The following is a 20,162-nucleotide window of genomic DNA, read 5'->3' as shown; positions in this document are numbered from 1 at the left end:
TTATCTAGCTCTTCCTGTGTGCAAAGCACTGTACTTAAGTGCTTGGGAGAGTACAGTATAACAACAAACAGACACATTCCCCGCCCACAGTGAGCTCACAGTCTAGAGGATTGTAAACTCCTTGAGGCTAGGGATTATGTCTTGCAATGTGTTGTACTCAAATGCTTAGTTGATTGCTCTGCCTATGGTTGGTGCTCCAATATTATTGAATAATATTTTTTTAATTAGAAAAATCATGGAGTTCCTTCATTGAAAAAAATGTAAAGATCATTGACCTAATGAGTATAACTCGGCTAATCCTTATTTATAATGTGAAGGAATTCCCATCCAAATTACAAGTCCTTTAAAAATTGCTTACCATGGTTAACCTGGTTGGCTTTAATGTGGAACACTGAAATGTCCATGGTTGTATTTGAAGTGTGTTTGCTTGCGCTACTTTTGGGGGCCCAGGGGGAATGTAAAATGAAATAATAGGGTGTCCCGTCTATTGACATGCTGTATCTTTTTCTTAGGCTTTTTTTAACTCGGCGGTTGACAAACAGTACCCACACCTCCCATGGAAACCTATCTCAGGGCTCTGGTGACTGCCCATCTCAGCCCTTAGAGGTTATTGGGAGCCCAATTCGTCGACGTTCTGGAAAGATTGGAGAGAAGAGGTCTTGTAGCAGCATGGATATCCCAGGTAGTGTTTTCATCCATCAATCAATGGTATTTATTGAACACTGACTGGGTACAGATCACTGTACTAAGCTCTTGGGAGAGCGCAGTTCAACAGAACCTGGTAATAAAGTTCCCTGCCCAAGAGTTTGCAGTCTGCTTTAGGAAGTTCTGGTCTGTTCGTTAAAACTAATAGGGCTGGTCCTTCGTGATGTGAGTGTCTGTGTGTGTATGTGTGTTGTGTGTAAGTGTGTGTGTGAGAGAGAGAGATCCATCCTATCCCCTTGTGTAAATATGGCTGAAAAGACCAAGTGATTGCCCCAATTCAGAGTTCGCTCTCAAGGACAAATCCTGCTACACAAATGCATATGGCTCCTACCGGGTTAATTTTTATTGTGGAGCCAGCAAGGTAGGCCCCCCTCTCTCTTCCTGCTTTTATATATATATTATTTTTTTTTCTTTTGGCCTCCGTGTGCCTTCACTGGCTTTAGTCCAGGAAAGGAGGACTTCAGGGGAAGCAGTGTGGTTCTAGCGGAAAGACCCCAGTCTTGGGAGACAGAGGACCAGGATTTTATTTCCGGCTTTTCCACTTGCCTGCTCTGTGACCTTGGGCAAGTCACTTCACTTCTCTATGCCTCAATTACCTCATCTCTAAATTGGGGGTTAAGTCCTTGGACTTGGAATGTGAGCCCCATGTGGGATAGGGACTGCGTCCAACATAATAATAACAGTAATAATGGTGGCATTTGTTAAGCACTTACTATGTACAAAGCACTGTTCTAAGCACTGGGGGATACAATGGGATCAAGTTGTCCCACGTGGGGCTCACAGTCTTAATCCTCCTTTTACAGATGAGGTAACTGAGGCTCAGAGAAGTTAAGTGACTTGCCCAAGGTCACACAGCAGACATGTGGCGGAGCCGGGATTCGAACCCCTCTGACTCCAAAGCCTGTGCTCTTTCCACTGAGCCACGCTGCTTCTCTGATTATCTTGGATCTGCCCCAAGGCTTGGTAAAGTGTTTGGCATGTAGTAAGCGCTTAACAAGTACCATTTTAAAAAAAAAAAGCTATTTTCCATGCCTTTTGGCCAACATGGAGAAGCATGTGATGGTATTTATATTCATACTTCGGGTAGTTTCTCACCAGGGAGGGAAATGGGGCAAGGTGGGGAGGACCTGGCTACAGAAGAAAGAGAGACTGTCTTTGGACTCAAGGCAGAAGGAGGGCAGGAAACAGAATAAATCCTCTCTTTCTCCCCTCTCTCTCTCCTCTCCTTTCCCCTTTGACTTCCTACATTTGCTTAGCCCAAGAAAGGGGATGCATTTTTCTGGACAAAGTGTATAAGTCCAGTCTAGTGCCTTCTAGACTGTGAGCCCACTGTTGGGTAGGGACCGTCTCTATATGTTGCCAACTTGTACTTCCCAAGTGCTTAGTACAGTGCTCTGCACACAGTAAGCGCTCAATAAATATGATTGATTGAATGAATGAATAAATGAATGAAAAGTCCTCCCAGATACCCACACTCATAGAGGCAGCATCATCTTCAAACCCAAGGACAGCGTTACGGAATGCACACAAGACTTAATTATCTTGTGGCGTTTTTAAAAATCAAAGTTCTGCTTATGAAACCACGCTTTTTCTAAAGTCGTTTAAGCATAGTTTTGTCTTTTCAAGCGGTGAGAGGACCACCACCTTTCAGATCGTGGTCAGTTGGCAACCAAAGCGGTGGAATGTGGAGTGACTCGGAGAGTGCAGGGGGAAGCAGTGAATCACGGTCTATGGACTCTCCATCAGCTAGCCCAGGTATGTAAATTCATTCAATCGTATTTATTGAGCGCTTACTGTGTGCAGAGCATTGTACTAAGCGCTTGTAAGTAAATGTGTTTGGTTGCAGTGGTGGTAGTAATAATGGTGTTTATTAAGGCCTTGGTGCAGAGCACTGTCTTGAGTGCTGGGGGGGAAAAGAAACACCGTTGAATATCAGACATGGTCCCTGACCTATAAGGTGCTCACGATCTAAGAATAAGGGATTGGGGAGGAGACCGGCAACAGACACATAAGGAAGGATGAAACAGTAAAAACTCAGAAGCAACGTAAAAGTCAGGGACTATGGTATATGCATTTGAGAAACAGCATGGCTTAGCGGATAGAGAACGGACATGGGAGTCGGAAGGATCTGGGTTCCGATCCCGACTCTGCCACGTGTCTGCTGTATGACCTTGGGTAATTCACTTCACTTCTCTGTGCCTCAGTTCCCTCATCTGTAAAATGGGGATTCAGAGTCTAAGCCCTGTGTGGGACAGGGACTGTGTCCAACCCAACTACCTTGTATCTACCCCTGTGTTAGACCAGTGCTTGGCACATAATAATAATAATGATGGCATTTATTAAGCGCTTACTATGTGCAAAGCACTGAATGCTTCACAAGTACCATAATTATTATTATTATTGTGTGGGGCGTGCCTCAGTGATTTCAAAATGTAAAGCCCGTTCATATGAGTAGTATCCCTTCCCCCTCCAAAGCCTTCTTCCTTTATCGGTGCTCTTAACCTTCCAAGTTTACCTCAGTGCTTTGTCCACATTACTGTAGCCTCCCTTTTCACTTTTTATCCGTTATTAAAATCTGAAGAAATGGTGTTATTGCTTCAGGTGTCCTCTTCTGACAGGGAACAAAAAGAGGGAAGAACATGTTCAATCTATCAGTCAGTAGTAATTTCTGAGCACTTCGTTTTTTTGATTGTATTTGTTAAGCGCTTACTCTGAGAAGCAGCGTGGCTCAGTGGAAAGAGCCCGGGCTCGGGAGTCAGAGATCATGGGTTCGAGTCCCGGCTCCGCCACGGCTCAGTGGAAAGAGCACGGGCTCTGGAGTCAGAGGTCCTAGGTTCAAATCCCGTCTCTGCCAACTGTCAGCTATGTGACTTTGGGCAAGTGGCTTAACTTCTCTGTGCCTCAGTTACCTCAACTGTGAAATGGGGATTAAAACTGTGAGCTCCCCATGGGACAACCTGATCACCTTGTAACCTCCTCAGTGCTTAGAACAGTGCTTTGCACATAGTAAGCGCTTAACAAATACCATCATAATTATTATTATTGTCAGCTGTGTGACCTTGGACAAGCCACTTCTGTGCCTCAGTTCCCTCATCTGTAAAATGGGGATGAAGACTGTGAGCCCCACGTGGGACAACCTGATCACCTTATATTCTCCCCAGCGCTTAGAACAGTGCATCGCACATAGTAAGCGCTTAACAAATGCCATCGTTATTATTATGGGACAAGCCCTGTAATAAGTGCTAAGGTACATACATGGTAATGAAGTCTTTTAGACTGTGAGCCCACTGTTGGGTAGGGACTGTCTCTATATATTGCCAATTTGTACTTCCCAAGCGCTTAGTACAGTGCTCTGCACATAGTAAGCGCTCAATAAATACGATTGATGATGAATGAAGATCATCTCACATAGGACTCACAGTCTGAGAGGAAGAACAGGTATTAAATCTCCATTTTATACATGAGGAAACTGAGGCACGGGGAATAAGCATAGTAATAATCGTGGTATTTGTTAAGCGCTTACTGTGGTCCAAGCGCTTTTTTAAGCTGTGGTGTAGATTCAAGATCATTGGGTCCCACATGGGGTTCACATTGTAAGTAGAAGGGAGAACAGGTACTGAATCGCCATTGTACAGATAAGGGAACTGAGGCACAGAGAAGCGAAGTGACTGACTTGCCCAAAGTCACACATCAGGCAACTGGCAGAGTCGGGATTAGAACCCAGGTCCTCTGACACCCGGGCCTGTGTTCTTTCCGCTAGAGTACTATACTAAGTGCTTGGGGGAGTACAGTACAGTTGTTAGGCATGGTCCCTGCCTGTAAAGGGCTTACAACCTAGAAGTTTAAGAAGTCATGGAAAAACCTGTCCATCACAGATGCAGCAGGGCACATAAGTGAGTCTTTCCAAGCGTGAATGCTCCCAGAAATCCTGCAACCACTAAAGTACCCCTTCTCCTGGGAGACAAACCCCAGAAACTAAGGGCTAGAGGAATCAATTATCTGGGCCCCTCCAGAGCCCAGCTCACTCTGGGATGTGCACACAGGTGATGGGAAGGAAGGGAAAGTCTTATGTTGAAACTAATCAAATAAAACTCGTGCAGAACACTGTCTCTCTCAAAACCATGTCCCACCAGCTCCAGTTACGTAGGATTGAAGTTGTACTTTAAACCAAGAAATTCAGTGTCCATGCGGAAAATCGGGACAGTTGTGTCAATCAATGGTATTTGTCGAGGGCTTACTATGTGCAGAGCACTGTACTAAGGCCCTCGGAGTCCGCAAAGATTTCTCAGCAGATTTCTGTCTTCTTCTGTAGGAGATTTTAAGCGCCGACTTCCACGCACACCTTCCACAGGAACAATGTCCTCCGCAGATGATCTTGATGAGAGAGAGCCACCTTCCCCTTCAGACCCTGGTATGGCGGCACTACACATTCATTTATTTGAATAAGGTTCCCCTGTGAAAAATGTGTGGTGATTTATTGAAGTAGTAGTAGTAGTACTGATGACAAACAGCTCAAAGATGTTAACACAAATACCTCAGGTGGTAGAGCACCGTTTCCACGGGAAAAACTCCCAACACTTTTTTTTTGTGCAGTGACTACTCCGGAAAACATCCCAGTAAAGTAGGTGGGGGAAAGGTTTTACTCCCCTTTCACAGATAAGGAAATTGAGCTCTTCCCCAAAGATTGTGTCAGGGGAGTTAAAAGTGCATTCCTTCATTTCCCCATGAGGAAACTGGTCCAGATGTTCCCTGGCTTTTCCTAGGTCGTAGGGTGAGTCGGTAGCAAGGAAAAGATTACCTCTGAGTTCCTGATTCCAAATGCGTTAGGCCTTACTGCCTTCCCAGAGAGGTGCCGAGGATTTCTAGTTGAACTGATCTTATCTCAAAAGTTCTCAGACTGGTTTGATGTCTATTGCCTGGGGTCTGAATGTGTGAAATGTAGATTGAGTCATGCTTGTGACAGTGCTGCTTTTATGCCGTCAAAAGGATTGAAAAGTCTAGAGTGATTAGACAATCAAAATATGCCCCGGGAGGTATGTCAAAACATTCCTGGCCAGTATTTTATTCATAATTTAATAAAAATGCTACTTTTAATTAAGAAGGTGAATGCCAAATCCTGAATTCCTAAGTCAGTCTTGCGTAAAATACCACCAGGCCCACATGATTATGCTAGTTAGCATTTAAACTCAAGCTTCCAATCTGAAAATGCAGGTTTTAGACCTTTGTTTTGCTGTAAGTGGGAAATTCAGTATCCATGCTTTCTCTGTATTTTGAATTCTGGTCTCATATAGAAATCAGAGCAGTCACGTGTGTGCTACTGGCTTCCTCCATTATGTCCATTATTCATCACAATTAATGGCCCCTAGCTTTTGGCTGATTTCTTTTTCAAGTGTAAATGTCATGAAAAGCAGAGTTGTCTGAAAATGTATTGCCCTAAGACTGTTACGCTGTACGCTTTCAGGGTTAAATGACCTCGTTCCTGAAATTGCCAGTTCTCCCGGGCCGTTCAGAAATACCGTTATGTCCAAGGCGGCTCTCACACACAAGCTGCGAAAGCTGAGGGCTCCATCTAAATGCCGAGAGTGTGACAGCTTAGTGGTGTTTCATGGCGCAGAGTGTGAGGAGGTAAGAAACACCGAGTGATGCTGATTCACATTTTACCTTCGCTTGTCATCGTGGGGGAATTCACGTCAATGCTACGGCTGAGGATATGTGGACTGTTTTGAATCAATCGGTGGTATTTATTGAACGCTTACTGCGTGCAGAGCACTGTACTAAGCCCTTGGGAAAGTACAGTACGACAGAGTTGGGAGACACTTTCCCTGCCCAGAAGGAGCTTACAGTCTAGAGACTGTAGGAAAGTGTCTCGTCCAAACTTTCATAGTTCTGTTGTTTAGTTTTTTAAGCATATTTGTTAAGCGCTTACTCTGTGGCAGGCACTGTACCAAGCGCTGGGGTAAATACAAGCTCCGTTGCCCAAAAGAGCAGGTGTGTATCTTTAGATTTATGTCACCTGCCTTAGAATTCAGTCTTACCCCTTCACAGTTTTCCTGTGACACTTCCTGAGTGGGGAATGGTTTGAAGTATGTGGTTTAACTGCATTGAAAATGTTTCTTCCTTGTAGTGCTCTCTTGCTTGTCACAAAAAGTGTTTAGAAACCTTAGCCATTCAGTGCGGGCACAAAAAGCTGCATGGGAGGTTACACTTGTTTGGAGTGGAATTTGCTCAAGCTGCTAAAAACGCTCCTGACGGCATCCCTTTCATCATCAAAAAGTGCACCTCTGAGATTGAAAGCAGAGCCTTGAATGTTAAGGTACCTTTTAATGTGTTTTATAAAGAAAAAGATCCACAGAATAGGTCTTGGGCGCCATGCAAAATTGTGATTTAAGCACACGCTGGGAAATTCTCATTTTATTATGGCCATCATTTTAATTATAAAATAAGGAGACCTTGCATTGTACATTGTGCTTTAGCTAACACATTGTCCAGATAATGATTTAAACATGGGCTGGGAAATATTTGTTTTATTATGGCCATCATCCTAATTATGAGACGAGACATTGCACACTATAAAGTCCGTTTTCCAGAAAGTGATTTAAACACACGTTGGGAAATGCTAATTTTAATTATGGCCATCACTTTAATTACAGAATAAGAAGATATTGCATTGTATACTGTGCTTTAGCTAATACATAATAATAATGATGATGGTATTTGTTAGTGCTTACTATGTGCCAGGCACTGTACTAAGCACTGGAGTGGATACGAGCAAGTCGAGTCAGACATAGTCCCTGTCCCATGTGGAGCTCACAAACTCAGTCCCCATTTTACAGATGAGGTAACTGAGACCCAGAGAAGTGAAGTGAAATCTGCCCACGGTCACACAGTAGACAAGTGGTGGAACAGGGATTGGAACCCATGACGGCTCCGACTCCCAGGCGTAGGCTCTATCCTTTAGTACATAAGTCTCTCTGATCAAAATCAATTCTTCTCTACTGTTTTTCTCCTTACTTAAGGGTATCTACCGGGTGAATGGAGGCAAGTCAAGAATCGAAAAGCTCTGTCAAGCCTTTGAAAATGGAAAGGATTTGGTAGAGCTGTCAGAACTCTATGCCCACGATATCAGTAACGTCCTGAAGTTGTACCTTCGCCAGGTAAATCCTCTCTCAACTTGGGTTTCCGTTTAGTTGAAGAGGCAAAGAACAGAAGTCTTTTACTTGCTTCTCTTTTGAGAAAAGCATTCCTTTTCCTTCGCGTTCTGTCTGGTTGGGGGACGTCTCAACCATAACGGCAGTGGATCGTGGGGTAAGGGGCAGCGTGGACCTCCACCGTGTCCCTCACTGGATACTCTGGGGAGTATCCACCTCCACCTGCCCCCTGGACACTCACCCTGTGTTTTGTGCAGGTGGTTGGGTAGCGAAGACCTCTCCTCCAGGAGGCCTTCCCTGACTAATCCTTCCTTTCCTCTTCTCCCACTCCCATCTGCGTCATCCTAATTTGCTCCCTTTATTCATCCCTTATGTATAGATCAGTAATTTATTTATAGGAATGCCTGTCTCTCCCCATCCCGCCATAGACTGTAAACTTGCTGTGCGCAGGAATACGTCTATTGTTTGTTATATTGTAATAATAATAATGATGGTATTTGTTAAGCGCTTACAATGTGCAAAGCACTGTTCTAAGCGCTGGGGGGATACAAGGTGATCAGGTTGTCCCACCTGGGGCTCACAGTCTTCATCCCCGTTTTACAGATGAGGGAACTGAGGCCCAGAGAATCAATCAATCAATCGTATTTATTGAGTGCTTACTGTATGCAGAGCACTGTACTAAGCGCTTGGGAAGTACAAGTTGGCAACATATAGAGACGGTCCCTACCCAACAGTGGGCTCACAGTCTAGAAGGGGGAGACAGAGAACAAAACAAAACATATTAACATAATAAAATAAATAGAATAGACATGTACAAGTGAAATAAATAGAGTAATAAATACGTACAAACATATATACAGATGCTGTGGGGAAGGGAAGGAGGTAAGGCAGGGGGAATGGAGAGGGGGAGGAGGGGGAGAGGAAGGAGGGGGCTCAGTCTGAGAAGGCCTCCTGGAGGAGGTGAGCTCTCAGTAGGGCCTTGAAGGGAAGAGAAGTTAAGTGACTTTCCCAAAGTCACACAGCTGACAATTGGCGGAGCGGGGATTTGAACCCACGACCTCTGACTCCAAAGCCCGGGCTCTTTCCACTGAGCCACGCTGCTTCTCTGAGTATTCTCTGAGTACTTCTCTGAAGTATTGTATTCTCCCAAGCACCTAGTACAGTCCTCTGCATACAGTAAGCACTCAATAAATACGATTGAATGAATGAAGGTAGTAGCCCAAAATGTTCCCGGCCCACGGACTCCAGACTAAACAACCGGCATGTGGTACTTTCTCCCCGCTCCGGAATTTCTTTCATTCAGCTAGCTGGTTCCTGTAGGCCGTCTCTTGGTTTTCAACGATTTTCAATCCACAGAGCCTCAGTTCCCGAGCTAATCGGGATATCCCAAAGGACGCCCGCCCCACATCCAGACGTTCCTCTGCCTCCGCTTAGCTAGGGGGTAAAATTGAGCAGAGCTATTCCAGGCACGGCAAGGGGGCAGGAAGTAGTTTAGCCCTAAAATGGTACTGGGACACTGTTGCTGGCAAATCCAAAGTTGGTCCGGAATAGGACTGGTGTGTGTGTTGGGGGAGTGTGTGTTTGTATGTGTTAGGGAAAGGGGAGGGATGCGGGAAGCAGTAAACGGCAATGGAGGAGCAATTAAAGGAGAGACAAAGCCCACCCCTCAGAGCTACACAGGAGTCCACAGGACCACATTTCATGTGCTTGGCAACAGACCATTAAAACCAGCAGTGCTTAAAGGTCTGTGGTAAAACAAAGTGGAATGTATACATTCAGTATTGATAGTGGGAGAGACTTTTTACTGTAAAACCTGCTTTTGCAGCCATCTTAAACTCTGTCTAAAAATTAACTAAGTGAAATCTGTGGCATGTTACTGTGGTTTTAAAAAGTAGGCCGCCTCTCAAGTGCTTCGTTTTAAAACTTTCAAGTTTAGCTGCCATCAAACTCAGGGTTTCATGAGATGATAATAATAATAATTGGCATTTATTAAGCGCTTACTATGGGCAAAGCACTGTTCTAAGCGCTGGGGAGGATACAGGGTGATCAGGTTGTCCCACATGGGGCTCATAGTCTTAATCCCCATTTTACAGATGAGTTAACTGAGGCCCAGAGAAGTTAAGTGATTTGCCCAAGATCACACAGCAGACTTGTGGCGGAGTCGGGATTCGAACCCATGACCTCTGACTCCAAAGCCCGTGCTCTTTCCACTGAGCCACGCTGCTTCTCTAAGGAAGGGAGAAGAGAGATCCTTTCCCTCTACGAAGAAAAAGCCCAAACTTGTGCCTTCTGGAAAAAATAAAAAGCGAAAGAACAGCCCGAGGTTGGTTTTGGCACAGCGAGAGAAAGCTTGCTCAAGAGCTCTGAATTGTAGACCAGGGGTGGTGGAGGTGATGCCAAGTGATTTGGAAAATAGGTATCGAATACAGTTAGGGTTTTCGGACCTCCAGGCTGCTGCGTGAATTTTGAGTTTCGTAGCTGGGTTGTAAAATGGGTTTTATTTTCGTGATGGGCTACTACTCCACAGTGCTCAATTAGGTTCACGCCTGCATCAGGGTGGCCGTTTGGAGCTCACGGGCGAGCTTGGAGTGAAACTTGGTGGGAGGCGTGTAGTTCCTTCCTTTCCCCCTCGACCCCCTCTCCATCCCCCCCATCTTACCTCCTTCCCTTCCCCACAGCACCTGTATATATGTATATATGTTTGTACATATTTATTACTCTATTTTACTTGTACCTATCTATTCTATTTATTTTATTTTGTTAGTATGTTTGGTTTTGTTCTCTGTCTCCCCCTTCTAGACTGTGAGCCCGCTGTTGGGTAGGGACCGTCTCTATATGTTGCCAGCTTGTACATCCCAAGCGCTTAGTACAGTGCTCTGCACACAGTAAGCGCTCAATAAATGCGGTTGATTGATTGATTGATTGATTGCCAGGGACTGGAGACCCTGCTGACCTCCCGTGGGAGCCTGAAACCAGCTGGCCCTGAGGCCTGGTGAAGAAGAGAAAAACCACCGGCCATGTCAGAAGCTGGAGGACTAAAGTGGGTGGGGAATGAAAAGGGCAGGGGACATGAGACGGGGAGAATGGAAGAGGAAGCCAGGGAACAAAGAGGGAGAAGATACTCACCCTCCACTGCTGCTGCTACTCACCATCATCATCAATCGTATTTATTAAGCGCTTACTATGTGCAGAGCACTGTACTAAGCGCTTGGGAAGGACAAATTGGCAACATATAGAGACAGTCCCTACCCCACAGTGGGCTCACAGTCTAAAAGGGGGAGACAGAGAACAAAACCAAACATACTAACAAAATAAAATAAATAGGATAGATATGCTACTCCAACTCCAGCATCTCCTGTTCGTGTCTCAGACCAGGAGACTCCAGCTTGGGATAGAGGGAAATAGCAGAATCAACATCTTAACTGTACCTGGGGTCTGGATTCCGTGCCAGAGGGCAGGGCAGCATGGCTCAATGCACAGAACCCGGGCTTTGGAGTCGGAGGTCATAGGTTCAAATCCCGGCTCCGCCACTTGTCAGCTGTGTGACTTTGGGCAAGTCACTTCACTTCTCTGGACCTCAGTTCCCTCATCTGTAAAATGGGGATGAAGACTGTGAGCCCCCCGTGGGACAACCTGATCACCTTGTATCCCCCCAGCGCTTAGAACAGTGCTTTGCACATAGTAAGCGTTTAATAAATGCCATCATTATTATTATTATTACTGATGCAGAGGTGGCTGGACACTTAGTTGAAGAAGCGAAAAAAGTAGTCTTATATTTGTTTCTTTTCTGATTAAAGCTTTTGTGGTTTTTGTTTTGTTTTTAATGGCTTTAGTTTTTTTTCTTTATAGTACTTAAGTGTTTACGCCAGGCACTGTTCTAAGTGCTGGGGTAGATACAAGTTAATCAGGTGGGACACAATTTATGCCCACATGGGCTCCCAATCTTAATTCATTCATTCAGTCGTATTTATTGAGCACTTACTGTGTGCAGAGCACTGTACTAAGTGCTTGGGAAGTACAAGTTGGGAACATATAGAGACTGGCTTAATCCCCATTTTACAGATGAGGTAACTGAGACTCAGAGAAGTGAATTGAAGCAGTGTGGCTCAGTAGAAAGAGCATGGGCTTTGGAGCCTGAGGTCATGGGTTCAAATTCCGGCTCCACCACTTGTCAGCTGTGTGACTTTGGGTAAGTCACTTCACTTCTCTGGGCCTCAGTTCCCTCATCTGTAAAATAGGGATGAAGACTGTGAGCCCCCCGTGGGACAACCTGATCACCTTGTATCCCCCCAGTGCTTAGAACAGTGCTTTGCACATAGTAAGCGCTTAATAAATGCCATTATTATTATTATTACTGGATGTGGAGGTGGCTGGACACTTAGTTGAAGAAGCAAAAAAACGTAGTCTTATATTTGTTTCTTTTCTGATTAAAGCTTTTGTGGTTTTTGTTTTGTTTTTAATGGCTTTAGTTTTTTTTCTTTATAGTACTTAAGTGTTTACGCCAGGCACTGTTCTAAGTGCTGGGGTAGATACAAGTTAATCAGGTTGGACACAATTTATGCCCACATGGGCTCCCAATCTTAATTCATTCATTCAATCGTATTTATTGAGCACTTACTGTGTGCAGAGCACTGTACTAAGCGCTTGGGAAGTACAAGTTGGCAACATACAGAGACAGTCTTAATCCCCGTTTTACAGATGAGGTAATTGAGACTAAGAGAAGTGAATTGAAGCAGCGTGGCTCAGTGGAAAGAGCATGGGCTTTGGAGTCTGAGGTCATGGGTTCAAATGCCAGCTTCACCACTTGTCAGCTGTGTGACTTTGGGCAAGTCACTTAACTTCTCTGTGCTTCAGTTCCCTCATCTGTAAAATGGGGATTAAGACTGTAAGCCCCCCGTGGGACAACCTGATCACCTTGTATCCCCCCAGCGCTTAGAACAGTACTTTGCACATAGTAAGTGCTTAATAAATGCCATTATTATTATTATTATTATTATTACTGGATGCGGAGGTGGCTGGACACTTAGTTGAAGAAGCAAAAAAACATAGTCTTGTATTTGTTTCTTTTCTGAGCAAAGTTTTATGAGTTTTTTGTTTTGTTTTTAATGGTTTTATTTTTTTTTCTTTATAGTGCTTCAGTGTTTACGCCAGGCACCGTTCTAAGTGCTGGGGTAGATACAAGTTAATCAGGTGGGACACAGTTTTATGCCCACATGGGCTCCCAGTCTTAATCCCCATTTTACAGATGAGGTAACTGAGACTCAGAGAAGTGAATTGAAGCAGCGTGGCTCAGTGGAAAGAGCACGGGCTTTGGAGTCAGAGGTCATGGGTTCAAATGCCGGCTCCACCACTTGTCAGCTGTGTGACTTTGGGCAAGTCACTTCACTTCTCTGGGCCTCAGTGACCTCATCTGTAAAATGGGGATTAAGACTGTGAGCCCCCCGTGGGACAACCTGATCACCTTGTAACCTCCCTAACGCTTAGAACAGTGCTTTGCACTTAGTAAGCGCTTAATAAATGCCATTATCATTATTATTATTTGCTCAAAGTGACACAGCAGACAAATGGCGGTGCCGGGACTAGAACCCAGGTCCTTTTGATTCCCAGACCCGTGCTTAAGCGCTTTCTATGTGTCAGGAACTAAGCATTTCTGTTGGTTAGCATTCTATCTGGTTGGAGGAACATATTTTTAAACATTTTTCACCCCTCCCTCTGCCCCACAGCACTTATGCTCATGATATATTTATTAATGTCTGTCTCCCCCTCATGACTATAAGATCATTGTAGGCAGGGAACTCTGTTTTACTGTACTCTCCCAAGTGCTTAGTACGGTGCTCTGCGCATGGGAAGTGCTCAGTAAATTCCATCAATTGACTGACGTTTTTATTTCTTCTCTCAGCTCCCAGAACCTTTGATATTGTTTCGGCTCTACAACGAATTTATCGGCCTGGCGAAAGAGAGCCAGAATATAAACGAAGACCTCGACCTGAAGCAGGCCAGCCCCAAAGCCAAGAAAAGGCAGTCGGTGTCCATCGACCTGAACCGCTTCCTCATTAAAACCAAAGATCTCCTCAAACAGCTCCCCGTTCCAAACTATAATACTCTCCAGTTCCTTATAGGACACCTTCATCGGTGAGTTCTCCACCTTGCAGGAAGCTTAGAGGGGTGTTGGCTATCTAGTTCACATCGAGCTAAAAATCCTGTTGGCCCCTGACAGTTTTGGGGTCTGGAGCAGATGGACCAGGCTAGCATCTCCCAACTCCGTGGTTTCGTACTTTCCCAAGCGCTTAGTGCAGTGCTCTGCACATGGTAAGTGCTCAGTAAATGCCAATCGTTGACTGATGGCTGGTTAAACATGGATTTAAGGGTCATTTTCCTGTTTAAATATTAAAATGAAGATGCTCCTTCCGCGATCCATTGGACTGTAAGCTCCTTGAGGGCAGAGAATGTTTCTGTTTATTGTTGTATTGTAATAATAATGGCATTTATTAAGTGCTTACTATGTGCAAGGCACTATTCTAAGCGCTGGGGAGGTTACAAGGTGATCAGGTTGTCCCACGGGGGGCTCACAGTCTTCACCCCCTTTTTACAGATGAGGGAACTGAGGCCCAGAGAAGTGAAGTGACTTGACCAAAGTCACACAGCTGACAAGTGGCAGAGCCGGGATTTGAACCCATGACCTCTGACTCCAAAGCCCAGGCTCTTTCCACTGAGTCACGCTGCTTCTCTAGCTCTCTCTTGTACTCTCCCAAGTGCTTAGTACAGTGCTCTGCATGACATAAGCATTCAATAAATACTATTAATTGATTCCTTGGTGTGAGGCCTTGGCACTGCCTAGTGACACACCAAGTGCCAGGGGACTCAATTCATTCATTCAGTCCTATTTATTGAGTGCTTACTGTGTGCAGAGCACTGTAGTAAGCACTTGACTGGAGGACTCTAGACTGTAAGCTCGTCATGGACAGGGAAAGTGTTTACCAACTCTGTTATATTGTACCGTATTGTACTGTAAACCACAGAGAAGCAGCGTGGCTCAGTGGAAAGAGCCCAGGCTTTGGAGTCAGAGATCATGGGTTTGAATCCCGGCGCCGCCACATGTCAGCTGTGTGACTTTGGGCAAGTCACTTCACTTCTCTGGGCCTCAGTTCCCTCATCTGTAAAATGGAGATTAAGACTATGAGCCCCCCGTGGGACAACCTCATCACCTTGCAACCTCCCCAGCGCTTAGAACAGTGCTTTGCACATAGTAAGCGCTTAATAAATGCTATCAACATCATTATTATTATTACTGTCCCAAGCGCTTAGTACAGTGTTCTGCACACAGTAAGCTCTCAGTAAATACAACTGATTGGCTGACCTGATGGAGCCTGGACCAGGGGGACAAAAAGCAGCAGGGAATGAGAACCTCTAGGCTGTAAGCTCATTGTGGTTGGGGAACGGGTCTGTTAATTGTTAGATTGTACGCTCCCAGGCAGCACAGTGCTCTGCACACAGTAAGCGCTCAATAAATGAGATTGAGTGAATGAATGAATGAACTGTTCTTCCAGGCATCTGCTGGCTTGCCACCCCTTTCTCCAAAACAATCCCCCCGCACAGCCCAGGGTAGTGTCAGCATATAAATGCGTGCGTGTTCCTTTTCAGGGTTTCGGAGCAAGATGAAGAAAACAAGATGTCTGCCCGGAACCTCGGGATCATATTTGGGCCCACCCTGATCAGGCCTCGTCAGACAGATGCCACGGTTTCCCTCTCCTCGCTTGTGGATTACCCGCACCAGGCCGGCATGGTGGAGCTGCTCATCACTCACTACGAGAAGATCTTCGACGTCTGCCCCCGGCCCCTGGCAGTGCCACCTCAGCCGGATGAAAACGCCCCCCTGAAAATTGCTTCACCGGCGGAAGAGAGGGGACCGCAGCAGCACAGGAAGTCGCCGCTGTTTATTGCTTCAAAGGAAGTGAGCGGCGACCAGTGGGGAATCGCGTGGGAACCTTTGCGGTGTTTTGTCGGTTTTGTTTAATGTTTAAACGCCCGCCCTGTGCCGGGCACCGTACTAAGCGCCGGGGTAGGTATAAGCTGATCAGGTTGGACGCGGTCCACGTGGAGGCCTCAGTCCCCGTTTTACAGATGAGGTAACGGAGGCCCGAGAAGTGAAGTGACTTCCCCAAGGTCACACAGCAGACAGGCGGCGGAGTCGGGGTTAGAGCCCAAGCCCTTCTGTCGTCCTGGTCCATGCTCTGTCCGTCATCATCATCAATCGTATTTATTGAGCGCTTACTGTGTGCAGAGCACTGTACTAAGCGCTTGGGAAGTACAAATTGGCAACATATAGAGACAGTCCCTACCCAACAGCGGGCTCACAGTCTAAAAGGGGGAGACAGAGAACAGAACCAAACATACTAACAAAATAAAATAAATAGAATAGATATGTACACTTCAACAGATTCAAACTCAGGTGTTCTGTTTGATTTTTTTTTTTTTTCCCTTTATTTCCGTTTTGCAGGCCCATAGTGAGAGTCAAGGTCTGGAAACAACTGCATCACTGGAGCGGTTAGATGGTCACACCCATTCAAGAGAGAAGTCCGATGCCTCCGTCACCGGTGAGCATTCCTTTAGCCTAAACGCTGGCTAGGGTGAGGTCCTATCCGGGGTCGCACGCCTTTTACGAAAACCAAATGGTGGCCGGGGAGTTGTGTGGAGGAGGAAGACCCGTTACAAACCAATCTTTGTCCATCCTTAAGCCCGACTCCGAGGAACCAGCCCGGCACCGATCCCCGGCGTCTGAATGCTGCCAAAAGTCACCCTTCCGGGCGGTTATGCGTTTTGTTTGCATGCGAGCGATGAATAGGGGCCTTTGAATTTCCTACCCTTTTTTTTTTTTCCTGTACATCCTTCACAGAGTGCATGCTGTTGCCACTCACGGAAGCGAAGCAGGCGGATATTGAGAAAAGCAGTTCCTCCTCAGAACCTTGCGTTGCTTCAGTTTCGGCTGTGCACGCTGCCACCCAAAAGGGGACAGGTTAGAATTTCTAATCTCGTAGCACTGACCATCCCAAGCGCTTTGGGAGGGGGCCGCTTCTTGAACCGTAATCCTGTGGACAGGAATATGAGGCTCAGGAGGGTGGGGATACTCCTGATTCCTACCGTCTAGTAGACTAGCAGGACTTGCTAAAATGCTATTCCAACAAACTGCTGGAGTACTCCAACACATTTCTTTCATCAGGGCCGTTTACAAAATTCACAAGAATACACTTAAACGGCAAGGTTTTCTTCTCCAAGAGGCCTTCCCCAGTTAACCCCTCGTTTCTCCTACTTCCTCTCCCTTCTGCGCCACCTATGCACTTGGCTCTTTATCCTTTCAAGCACTTGACATTCATCTCACCCTCAGCCCCTCCTCACTTATGCCCGTATCCGAAATTTATTTTACTGCCTGTCATTCAGTCGTATTTATTGAGCGATTACTGTGTGCAGAGCACGGTACTAAGCCCTCGGGAACAGGCAATACAGCAATAATAAGAGAAAATCCCTGCCCCGTCACCCCCTCTAGACCAGAAGCTCCCTGTGGGCAGGGAATGTGTCTACCAACTCTGTTGGACTGTACTCTCCCAGGTACTTAGTACAGTGCTCTGATTGATCATGATCAAATCTTCTGTTACGGGACAGCCGATAACATCTCTTGACCCATTGGCCATAAATCCCAAGCCACGGCAATACATCAGAGGTTATGGATACTCACTGTACTAGGTGATACTTTGCAGGAAGCTGCACTGATCGTACACTGGTGTCCCCATGTCACTTTAGGGATTTATTCTCAAGACTTGCTGTAACATGTGACCTTGGCCAGTGCCAATAAATGACTCCCGGGGCGGGGAGGATCCATGAAAATTGCCCGGTAACACCAATTGCTTCCATTTCTGGAACTCCGTCGACCCTCCCACCCTACCTCCTTCCCCCACCCCACAGCACTTGTATATATTTGTACATATTTATTAGTCTATTTATTTTACTTGCACATATTTACTACTCTATTTCATTAATGATGTGCATATAGCTATAGTTTTATTTTGACAGTTTTGACACCCGTCTGCATGTTTTGTTGTCTGTCTCCCCCTTCTAGACTGTCAGCCCGTTGTTGGGTAGGGACCATCATCTCTATATGTTGCCGATTTGTACTTCCCAAGCGCTTAGTACAGTGCTCTGCAATCACTGCAACCAATAAATATGATTGAATAAATGAGTGACTTTCTCACCCTAGGCCTCACCACGGCTGTAGCCCCGCACAAAGACAACGGAACCTCGCCGCCTCCCACCGAAGGGAGTGGGAAAGCCGGTAGCCCGCTGCCCGTCAAATCCCACCGACAGACCACCAAAGTCCAGCTGCGGGCCCTAAGGACCAAACCGGTGGTCCGCCCCGTGAGCCTGCCCATAGATCGGTTGCTTCCCTCGGGCCTCTTGAACGAGCGGACCTCGAGAAACCCGGGCGCCTTCAATCCCGACAAGCCGCCCAGGAGCCCCGCCGCGGAAGAGGTTTCGGAAGCCAAGCCGCCCCCCGCCAATAACGCCTGCTCCCGACTCTCTTGCTACGACCCTCAGACCCTGCCGAAGAGCTGGGACAAGCAGTACAAGCAGTACGACATGACCGCCCGGACGGCGATGATCATGACCAATGCCCTTCAGGAGAACAGGGCCCGGGAGGGCGGCGGTGGCGGGGCCGCCCAGCCGTTCACGGTACCCGTCCGGGAGGCGAGAAAGACATCCGAGGGAGGTTCCCCGGACTCCACCCGCCTGGCTGCCTTCAGGGCGACGAGAACTCTGCAGCCGCCGCCCGGGACCTTTTATAAGCCGCCTCCGTCCAACAAGGGAAAGGGCGGCGAGGAGGACAGTCTGAAAAGCCGGGCGGCAGCAGCCCTCGCCCAAGACGGCGCCGCCGTGAAACTGGTTTTGAGCTCTGCCCTGCCGGCAGACCTGCTCGGACAGCCCGTCGGCCATGCCAGAGCCAGCCCCGAGGAGCCGCAGCCCGCGGAGGCCAAGCCGACGTACCAGAGACTAAGACCGAAGCGGCTACAGGAGTTGGAACAGCGGGAAGCCCATTTTGTATAGGGTTGCCAAATCCCCAGTCTACCTTGACGACCCCCCTGCGCTTCCCCCCACCAGCCCTCCGACCCGTCGGGGAAGGGGTTCGTCTTCTGTGCCATATAAATGAATCATTTTCTTATAGGCGACATTTAAAAAGGTGAGGTGGGGGAGTGAACTCGATTGAATTTTAGTCTTTTCTTTCTTCCCCACAAAAGCAGATCGTCAGCTTAAAGGCAGCTCTCCAGCCCATAGGTGCCATCGGTCAGAGTCCCAGGTTTAGTTCAGAGATGGAACCACGCGCATATTTAGGGACAGAAACGGCATTGGCATATGCAGCGCTTGAAAGAGCTCTTTCCGATCTGAAGTGGATAAAGGAATTTGATATTTTCGCTGCCTCGGAGCACAAAGTAACGCTCTGGCTGTCTCGTCGTATAAAAAAGCTTCCGTTCCCAATCCGTGCAATTCGGTGTTTCGCTCCAGATAGATTTTATAATAGCCCCAGAGGCACGGGACTGTACCATATGTATCTTTCGCCGGCGTTTTTATCGGTCGCCGGGTTTGTTTTGCTATGTTGTCACTTTAATTGTACAGAAAAGATGCACTTACTGAGCTGTGCTGTTCAGAAATAGACTAAGGCCTAGTGCTGTGCCATTAGATAATAGGTGCCAAAGTCAGACGGCAGGTAACTGGACAGTTCAGGTGCCATGCAAGTAAACACCTGTACCAGGTGTAGGTTTTAAGCCACCGCTTTTCCCTCTTGGGGTGAAGCGTTGTTTCTGCCCAGTGTCTGGAATGAAGCGTATGGCTCAGGCCAGAATAACCAAAAAGTTCCTCATCAATAGGTGCATCTCACGTTCACTCGGTTTGAAATGTCTTTTGTAATATAGCGTTCCATTGGCTCGACAAAACGTATTAACCCGTTAACCGATTCCAGAGATAGTTGCTTCTATCCTCCTGTGGTTTCTTTTAACTTAAATAAAGTTTCCAGCGTATGCCACGGTTTGACATCAATATGTTTTCTATTGAAACACTTGGACTTGTGCTTGCCACGCCAACAAGCCGGAAGGTGTGTTTTTGAGAAATGTGTATCGCAGTTATTGGATGCTTCGCCCATTAAAATCTTATTTTATTTAGCAGTCTGAGGGTGTTTGGAGAGAGCTCCTGACGCAGTCACGAGGGACTCTTCGTGTTCCCCCGCTCTTCCGTGAACTGTGCAGAAGCAGCATACTCTAGTGGAAA

At 46.6% G+C, this 20,162-nt stretch overlaps 1 protein-coding gene across 1 annotated transcript in view; it reads left to right on the top strand.

Annotated features, from left to right (window-relative positions):
- The window catches only part of ARHGAP29 (Rho GTPase activating protein 29), a 123,921-nt gene extending 104,004 nt beyond the window's left edge, over window positions 1-19,917 (top strand). Inside the window, exons 13-23 of the mRNA XM_038745037.1 lie at window positions 513-682; window positions 2,332-2,460; window positions 5,018-5,116; window positions 6,167-6,330; window positions 6,830-7,018; window positions 7,722-7,859; window positions 13,753-13,985; window positions 15,495-15,804; window positions 16,351-16,447; window positions 16,747-16,866; window positions 18,103-19,917. Of these exons, the coding sequence (XP_038600965.1) occupies window positions 513-682; window positions 2,332-2,460; window positions 5,018-5,116; window positions 6,167-6,330; window positions 6,830-7,018; window positions 7,722-7,859; window positions 13,753-13,985; window positions 15,495-15,804; window positions 16,351-16,447; window positions 16,747-16,866; window positions 18,103-18,947 (2,494 nt within the window). The 3' untranslated portion in view covers window positions 18,948-19,917. The remainder of the gene's footprint in view (window positions 1-512; window positions 683-2,331; window positions 2,461-5,017; window positions 5,117-6,166; window positions 6,331-6,829; window positions 7,019-7,721; window positions 7,860-13,752; window positions 13,986-15,494; window positions 15,805-16,350; window positions 16,448-16,746; window positions 16,867-18,102) is intronic.
- The last annotated feature ends 245 nt before the right edge of the window (window positions 19,918-20,162 follow it).

This window comes from Tachyglossus aculeatus, chromosome 4 (assembly GCF_015852505.1).
Source record: "Tachyglossus aculeatus isolate mTacAcu1 chromosome 4, mTacAcu1.pri, whole genome shotgun sequence".
In the NCBI taxonomy this organism is placed as follows: domain Eukaryota; kingdom Metazoa; phylum Chordata; class Mammalia; order Monotremata; family Tachyglossidae; genus Tachyglossus; species Tachyglossus aculeatus.
This window is presented reverse-complemented; position numbering and strand designations above follow the sequence as displayed.